We start from the raw sequence: 9507 nt of genomic DNA, 5'->3' as shown, positions 1-9507 counted from the left end.
TGCGCCAGGGAAGGTTTAGATTGGATGTAAGGAAAAATTTCTTTACTGAAAGAGTAGTTAAACATTGGAACAGGCTGCCCAGGGAAGGGGTTGAGGCACCATCCCTGGAGGTATTTAAAAGATGTGTAGATGCGGCGCCTAGGGACATGGTTTAGTGGGCATGGTGGTGTTGGGTTGACGGTTGGACTCAATGATCTTAGAGGTCTTTTCCAACCTTAATGATTCTATGAATCTATGATTCTATGCCATAGAAGTGACTCCATGTCAGCCTTAGCCAATGGAGAGTTTTTCAATATTCTTGGTCTAATATTTGTTACCAAGGGTTAACAAAGCTGGTCCCCTCTAGTCAGTGGTTATCACATAATAGATATTAAGCCCAGAAGGGTCCACAAAAACTTACACACGAAACAATTTCTTTGCACAGGACAGGCTACAAAACATTGTCCAGTATATCTGTCTGCAGCCTACAAGAAGATGGGAGTTAAGGATTCCATACTTACAATGAAGTAATCTAATAGTGTATTATGTTAGTATCTTTTGGAATTAGGTTTCATTTACAAGCGATTTTAAAGATACTGTTAAAATAATGAAAGGTCCTTAATGAATGGTAACTGATTTTCATAGATTCTTTGAATTAAATTTAATATTTAAAATAATGAATTGCCAAAATTTCTAACTGTTCTTACTGATGCATTTCTAATGATGAAGAGCACATAACCGTAATACCGAGTAACACATACCAACCCTTTATAAGTAGAACGGCTTCATTAAAATTGCAATTTTTACTGTGAGTTTCAGGGGTTTGGAGGGGTTGCATTTGGGGAGTTTTTTGATACATGTAAAGTCCCAGATATGAGAGCTGGAACACAGAGAGCTACAGCACAGGCTTCACCTTCCACCCCATCTCTGCCTCAGTAACCTGCATTTGTCCCCACCTAAAGTGACCTCTTTTCTGAATGGGAGAGTAATTTCTGTCCCTCCACTGCTTGACGTCTTTTCTAGACGCAAACGATTTATTCCCAGTAATTTCATTTAACACATCAGCATGCATCTCTCAAACTGATCATAGTCCTGAGTTTGCTGAGCAAGCTTATTGACTGCATAGTCCTTGTTTGAAGACAAAAAATATTACTTGCAGTGTTTTTTCTGGTAATCAGGGTACAGCCAACTTTCTTCTGACATTTCAAGTCTGTTGCAAGTCAACTTCAGATGCTTCAGGAAAACTTACCCTGCAGAGGGTAAGGTTTTGTTCCTCTAGAGTGTAGAACAGGCTTTCCACCATGCTGCTGACTCTTCAGAGGATTGCGGCAGAGGAGTGGCTTCAGCTATGACCCACTTTTACCTTTGCTTTTTCATAGCAACATAGACCGTAGGTAGTCTAACATCACTGTGTCTATTACATAGACAATCTAGTGGTGGCAAACTCTAATAAGGATGCTGTCATTACAGTTGTAATTGGTTTGTGCATATGCATATATGTATGCATATTGTATACATTATTTGCAGGATTTGTCCCTACTTATACCAAAAAATATATATAAATACGGGTCTATTTTGTCAGCTCTAAAGAGAACAGAAGTAGTTTAAGTTTGTTTGTGTTGTGATCACAGAAAATGTTAAAAGAACAATGAATAATGAGGGTTACATATTTGCTACTAAAATCCAAAAGATACAAGAAGTATATGAGTTGTATGCCCAAGTGTGATAGCTGAGTTCTTTGAGCAAATTAAGCTAATATCGAAGCATGTCTAGATGAATAGAGAGGAGGATGCAAGAACAGCACCATATCATGTTCAAACAAATTCAGCTGAGGAGGAGAAAGATTGAGTAACTAGAATCAAACACACTGTTTAGAGGTAGAAATTCATCACAGATCTCCTGAGCCATTCAGTCCTCCAAAGTAAACTATCTCTTTAAAACAGATAAAAAGCAGTGGAACGTATATTTCCTAGTGCTTGACTGATTCTTGTAGTGGGTCGAAGTCTTGCTGGCCTCATCAGCAATGCCATCAAATTGGAGGAGACAAAAATAGGTAGAAAAAAGAATTTTCACAAAGATTCATAAGAAATAGGATGGTCATCTCAAAGGAATTATTCCAAAGTCACCACACAATTTAACAGGGTTCACAAGCCTTTGTTCACATGACCTCTAAAAATTAAAACTTAGGAGATAAAGCATGTCAAAACTAATGTGTATTGGCAAGGCAGAAAAGGAAGGTTTTTGCTAAATCCGTTTGCACGGAACCTTCAACTCAGTGTTTTGAGTTCCTCACTGTGATGTTGTCTTGTCATTGAACTGCAAGACTGAACTGCATACTTCTCCTATCTTTATTATCAAAACGTTGTTAAGCTTAAAAATTGGTGGGGGAGGGGGAAGATTGTTTCATCCTCAGTTCTTTAATCTGTAGTATTGGGGAGAACATATCTGTAGCTTTATCTCAAGCACAAGCTTTGGGCTTATTTTAGCAAGGTTAGCTTTGCCTCAGCAGCAGATCTGATTACCATTATGTCCATCCTGAAGGGATCTCCCGGAGTACTGTGAAATTCTCTCCATGTACAAGAGTCAGCAACAAAGTAATAAAGTTTATAAGGTTGTCATGACCAAACAAGAAGCAGAATAATTTAATTCTAGTTCTTGAGATTTACAGTCAGCATTTAGAGTGATCATTTGCTAAACACAGAATGATTTTTAAAAATTAGTGAGGGTGATAGTAGATAGCTAGAAGTAAATGGGTTAGAATGAAGAAGATGGAAAATGTGATAAAATATGGTAGAAAACTTCGTGGCTTATTCAGTCAGAGAGCTTGCTAAGGTCACCTGTCTGACGTCTAACCTAACCTTTAACCAGTAATTGTAAGGCCTAAGAATGCCTGCCTATATTTGATAGGTTTTTTTATTTGGCTCCAGAGTAGTCTCATGAAAGTTTCTGCCCCATCTTTCCTTTGGATACTTTAAACCTAAAATGAGCATAACCTTATGTGTTACAAGGACCAAAAATACAGGGGTAGGGCTAGACAGCACAATTACTCCTTTTTACTTCCAATTCTTTGTGATAGATTAGAATTTGGTGAATATCAGCCCTAGCTTGTCTTTTTTCCTTGCTAGTTAACAAATTCAAAAGAAACGCAAAACTAAATTTAACAACTACTCTAAATTTATCTGCTAAAATACTGCAGTTGAACTTCCCTTAAATCTATTAATGCAGTTCCCAGGTAGCATGCTAACAGAACTGATGATGATAATATCCAGGAAGAAGAAAAAAACCCACACATTTTATCACAGTACTGAAATATCATATTTATTTTTTCCTATCCCAATATAAGTATCAAGTAAAAATAATTAAGACTTGCCTTTGGTGAGAATAGCAGCTGAGAACTAGAGGTTATCAATGCTCTTTCAAAAGCAAGTGGTACATCTTCCTGTAGTGTCTATTAGTCTGAGATTCTTTATATGTAGAGAAAGATATAAAAACATGATATGTTTTTTTTCGATAAAATGCATTATAAGCTGACATTGGGATTTATTCATCAGGAACTTAACTGTCATCTGAAAACAATAATTCCATAAAGTATTATAGACCTTTAATGAATGTGTTATTAATAGCTCTTCCCCAATACCAGTGACCATCTGTGACTGCTTCACCATCTGTGATTGCTATTTCAGTTTGGGAGGGGGAAATAACAGTGGTATTGGACTGAATTTACAATATAAATTAATAGCCAACTAGACCTACTGTAGATGATTAATTTGTCTTTGATTATGAGTACACACTGAGCAAGAGAAAATTAGTTTCTTTGATTTGTTGGCACAACATGGGTTTGGGAAGTGGCCACAGGAAGCTGAAAACAAAATTAAATTGCATTTATTGAAATCTAAAACATACAAAAGTTGATGGAATTTAGATGAAGAGGATGAAAAGAGCTTAAATGGCACTTGAAAATGCAGTGAATGTTTCTTTGAAGATCCATGACAAATGATGTGTTGATGATTGTGATTTGCTAAGGTTAGGTAACGGGGGGCAGCAGAAGAGGGTTGTCAACACTTTTTAAAAAATTTTATAATTTGTTGATGACATATTAGAATAAACAGATAAAATAGTGATTTTTAAACTCCTAATTAAAATTAATCTTGTTGACTTCTTATCTGAGTGAAGTAGCATTTATTTCAGAAGAAATTAGATTTTTAATTAATAACAGTTAATGCTTGCTAAAGTGCTGTGCTTGCCTGCAGAGGCAGAAGAGTCAAGTTGGTTAATATTCTTTTTACTTCCCTTATTAAACTGTGCTAAAATGTTTCCATATTTTGCTATTAACGTGGCTGCATTCTGTAATGGCTGAGGTGACTATTTTTAGTGTATGTATATAGACCAATCCCTTTTCCTTTACTAAGGCAAAATTCGTAAGAAGCTATTGGGGAGATAGGATACAATTTCAAAATCATTCAAGTCCCACTGCTTAATGTATCTACATTCTGTGGGAGCCTAAATTTACTCCAAAACTAAAAAGAACCTTTCAAAAATCCTAGTAATTTAGGGTGCAATTTAGATTGCATCTAACCAGTTGCTTTGCCTGCTTTCCTACTTGACAAAGAGAGATAGGCACCTCCAAAAAATGACACATCAGTCTAAGGTAGATACTTCTCCTAGATCAAGGTGAATCACCCTTCTACCATTAACTGTGGGGAAGTCTGGACATCGCGACTGAACTAGATTCCTATATTTTTATACTGCTTGCCTTTTTTTGAAGTTTTAAACTGTAGCTTTGGAACTGGAACAAATTTCATTTAAGAAAGTCTTCAATGAACTGAAGAAAGCTCACACCACTTTTGTAAAGCACAAAAATCTTCCCTGAAAATATATATGTAGCAGCAGAGGTGAGGCAAAAATGACAGGGTGGACTAAGAACTACCGGTTGTACCAAGTGTGTTGGCAACAGAAAGTCCTGCTTTGATGTCTGGATTTCAGTACAAGTTATAGCTGCTCAGTGTGCGCTCAGTGTCTGGCTCAGAGACTTCTATTTGATTGTACAGATTATACATACATTTATATATTAATACGTATATATATGCATTTATAATTATACATATATTTTTCTATTACATGTTATATAAAAGGAAGGTGTGTAGAACTATGTATATTCCCCTCCCACATACACATGCATTGTATATGTTTATGTATAAGCATATGGAGATAAAAAAAGACCCTTTTAAATTACAGTCAATTCAATTTCAAGAATATAAAGTAGATTTTTCAAACTTAGGCTAAACAAAGTCCTAGTGAGTGTAACCCTTATTTGTATTGGATTGCTTATTTTCCTAGCCTTTAGCAGACTGCCAGCATTTTTTCATGCCGTTTTCTGCTGCTTATTCACAGATACCACAAGCTTCCTCTCCGTTAGAGAAAGTATGTGGTTAAGATATAAAGCCATACCATGAAAAAAATTTAAACAGCTCGTGATTAATTTCCGATCAAGCCTCCAGAACAGTGATTCAGTCTTGTTTCTTCCATTGCAGACAAAAGGTTCTTCAAGCATAACTCCATCAGGCACTCAAAAGAAGGTGAAGAGGACTCTGCCCAACCCACCTCCAGAGGAAGCGACAGCAGGAACTCAGTCGCCATATACTTCTGTGGGATCAGTTTCACGCAGAAGGATTTGTAGGACCAACACTATGGCCAGAGCCAAAATTCTTCAGGATATAGACAGGGAATTGGATCTGGTCGAACGTGAATCAGCCAAGCTTAGGAAGAAGCAAGCAGAGCTAGATGAGGAGGAAAAAGAAATAGATGCTAAGCTGAGATACTTAGAAATGGGCATTAATAGAAGGAAAGAAGCCTTACTAAAAGAAAGAGAAAAGAGAGAGCGTGCCTATCTCCAAGGAGTAGCAGAAGAACGTGATTATATGTCAGACAGTGAAGTTAATAATACCAGATCAACCAGAATAGAAACTCAGCACGGCTTGGAAAGACCACGTACTGCACCCCAGACAGAATTTAACCAGTTTCTGCCACCACAAACCCAGCCAGAAACACAGTTTGCCCCTGCTACAAGCCCATATGCTCAGTATCAGTATTCATCTCCTGCCCTGCCAACTCAAGCACCAACTCAGTTCACACAGCAATCACATTACCAACAACAGCAGCCTTTGTATCACCAGCAGGTTTCACCCTATCAGACCCAGACAGCTTTCCAAACAGGAGCTACTATGTCCTTTACTCCACAGGCTCAACCCCCACCATCTCAACAGCCATCATATCAACTCCCATCACAGATGATGGTGATACAGCCAAAGCCAAGACAAACCACGTTATATTTGGAGCCTAAGATAACAACAAACTATGATGTAATTCGCAATCAGCCTCTCATGATAACACCAGTTTCAACTGACAATAATTATGCAGTTTCCCAGCTGGGCAGTAAATACTCTACCTTAGACTTAAGGATAGGACTAGACGAGAGAAACAGCATAGCAAGCAGCCCTATATCAAGCATTTCTGCAGATTCATTCTATGCAGATATGGACCACCACCATACACCCCGAAATTATGTGCTGATTGATGATATAGGAGAACTTACTAAAGGAACAGGAGCACTTGGTTCCAGTTTTAGCCTCCATGAGAAAGATCTGACCAAAACAGATCGACTGCTTCGCACAACTGAGGCTAGGAGAGCACAAGAAGTGTCAGACTTCCTAACACCACTGCAAACTTCTTCTAGGTTACATTCCTATGTTAAAGCTGATGAAGACCCAATGGAGGACCCTTATGAGCTCAAACTTCTGAAACACCAGATAAAACAAGAGTTCCGTAGAGGTGCAGAAAGTCTTGATCATCTGGCTGGCCTGTCACAGTATTACCACGCGGAGGGCAGCTACAGGCATTTCCCGAAATCGGAGAAATATAGCATAGGTAGGCTTACTCTTGAGAAACAGGCTGCTAAGCAGCTCCCAGCAGCCCTCCTTTACCAGAAGCAGTCAAAACACAAGAAAGCTTTGATAGACCCCAAACTAACAAAGTTTTCACCTATCCAAGAAAGCAGAGACCTTGAGCCTGACTATTCAAGCTATATGACTTCCAGCACTTCAACACTTGGGGGAATTACTACTAGGGCAAGGCTTCTTCAGGATGATATCACTTTTGGCCTTAGAAAAAACATCACTGACCAACAGAAGTACATGGGGCCACCACTGACTTCATCCATTGGAGCAGGCCTTGGGACTGCACTAGGTCCAACAATGAGATCCACATTACAAGATGAAGCAGACAAGTCTTACAGCAGTGGTAGTAGATCTAGGCCCTCATCTAGACCCTCCTCAGTTTATGGGCTTGATTTGTCATTGAAAAGGGATTCTTCCAGTTCTTCTTTAAGACTGAAAGCCCAAGAAGCTGAACCCTTAGATGTTTCCTTTAGCCATGCAGCACCTTCTGGAAGAGCTAAACCCACCAGTCTACCTATTAGCCAAAGCAGGGGAAGGATCCCAATAGTAGCACAGAACTCAGAGGAAGAGAGCCCACTAAGTCCCGTTGGCCAGCCAATGGGAATGGCAAGAGCGGCAGCTGGACCCTTGCCACCAATATCCGCAGATACCAGGGACCAGTTTGGATCGAGCCATTCATTACCTGAGGTCCAGCAACATATGAGGGAGGAGTCACGGACTCGAGGCTATGATCGAGATATAGCCTTCATCATGGATGACTTCCAGCATGCCATGTCAGACAGTGAAGGTAAATTAGGCCTCAGACTGGTATCTTACTATCACAATGCAAATCCTCATTTCTATGCATGTGTCTAATTTTTGTTATACTTCAAAGACATGTTCTTTTTTCTGTTCCTTGGTGCATCTTCTGTGTATCTACATTTTTGGGGTTTGATTTGTTTTGTTTTATTTGATATTTTTTATTTTACCCTAACAGCAGTTTCTGGATGGTGTTAAGCCTCTCTAGCATGCTCACTATATTGTTGTCGATTTGCTCTCCTTTTGGTTTGCTTGTGCATTTTCCTTTTCACTTATTGATGTCTACTTTTCTAATGATACTGTGTAGAATACAGACCCTACCATCAGTCTTTTTGTGGAGCCTTCTCCAGTGACTGTGAATCATTGAACTTATTTGCCATAGTTTTTATTAGGATTTGGAAATAATCTCCCAAATCTCTAAAAAACTCTAGTAATTTTATTTGCATGAAATTTCATGATAGAATTCAAGAACTGATAATTCCATCTCCCGATGCACCACTTCAGATCTGCGTTTATATAGAATAGAATGTTCATTAAGTACATATTGTATGTTAGAACCATATAGAGCTTACCGTGATAGCAAAATAATGTTCTACATATGGTTTGTTGAAAGCATCCTGTCATGTGGACTTCTGTTCATTCAGAATTGTGATGATGTAAGATAATTTGTCAATTGGATGATGCAAGACAATCTCATCCTTCAATAAACTTGCATAAAGTATTTTACTTCTATTGATGGATTATGCAGTGTAGCTGGTTTTATATGCACCCCATACAATATGTCTGCCAAATAAGCACAAGACTTTATCTCACTTGGGTTCATGAAAGGAACCTTTCTGATGTATCATAAATGGTGCAATTAAAAATGTTTCTTCTGAATAAGTACAGCAGAATGTTAAAGCTGATGTTGAGTACTAAATAATTGCAAATTATGTATCAGTTTTTTTTGAGTCAGTTCAGATTTAATATATTCTAAATTGTTTAAAAAAACATAAAGACAGTTTGAAAGAAAATGAAATTAATATGTTCAAAATTGTATGCACTCCCTTAACTTTTTCTTATGTGTATTTACTGCACAATAAAAGAGACTTTGCATGTGCTATATTGTCTGTAAATGGCAATGATTGTCTCAAAAGACACATTTGCATGATTATGAAGTAGTATGGTTTATTTTTCAGGCTTATATTAACCTCAATGTTCATTATTGCATTATTGCTTTCTTACATATGCTGAATCTTTCATAAGCATTAGAAAGTTGAATATATTTGCCTTCCTGATACTACAATATATTGAAGGGTTTTGTTCCGTAAGTTTCTTTTCATATTTCTTAGATACTTACAACCCCCTCATGAAGTCTGTGTTTCAGGAGAGGTTCAGGATCATCAGCTTTTTTTGATTTTTGTCAGAAGTTTAGGTGTTGTCACTGTTAAATTCTTAGCACACAGAGTCCTATCATTAAATCTGAAGGCAGTTGAGAGGAACTCCCCAAGTTGCAACTCATATAATTCTTAAATAAGTAGATGTTATCTTGTCTCAACTCATGACTTTCATTCTAGGTCATTCTAAGGTCACATTGTGAAAGACACAGGACTTTTTTCCTCCTGAAAACTAAGGAGAACCAAACTGGATCAAAAAAAGCCTATTTGGTGCTATTCTACCTCATATAAACAGGTCATAGGGAATTATACTTCTGCACTACAGTGCATTATGTTGTATGTACAAGGCATACGTGTTACACTTTAGGTTGAACATGTTTTGGTTTTAAATTTGTCTCTGT

The 9507-nt window shown here is 37.8% G+C and overlaps 1 protein-coding gene across 1 annotated transcript in view; it reads left to right on the top strand.

Moving 5' to 3' along the window:
- The window catches only part of PCLO (piccolo presynaptic cytomatrix protein), a 392271-nt gene that overhangs the window by 222645 nt on the left and 160119 nt on the right, over positions 1-9507 (top strand). The window contains 1 exon segment of the mRNA XM_009328362.1: positions 5511-7719. Within this exon segment, the coding sequence (XP_009326637.1) occupies positions 5511-7719 (2209 nt within the window).

Source organism: Pygoscelis adeliae, unplaced genomic scaffold (assembly GCF_000699105.1).
Source record: "Pygoscelis adeliae isolate BGI_AS28 unplaced genomic scaffold, ASM69910v1 Scaffold267, whole genome shotgun sequence".
NCBI lineage: Eukaryota > Metazoa > Chordata > Aves > Sphenisciformes > Spheniscidae > Pygoscelis > Pygoscelis adeliae.
This window is presented reverse-complemented; position numbering and strand designations above follow the sequence as displayed.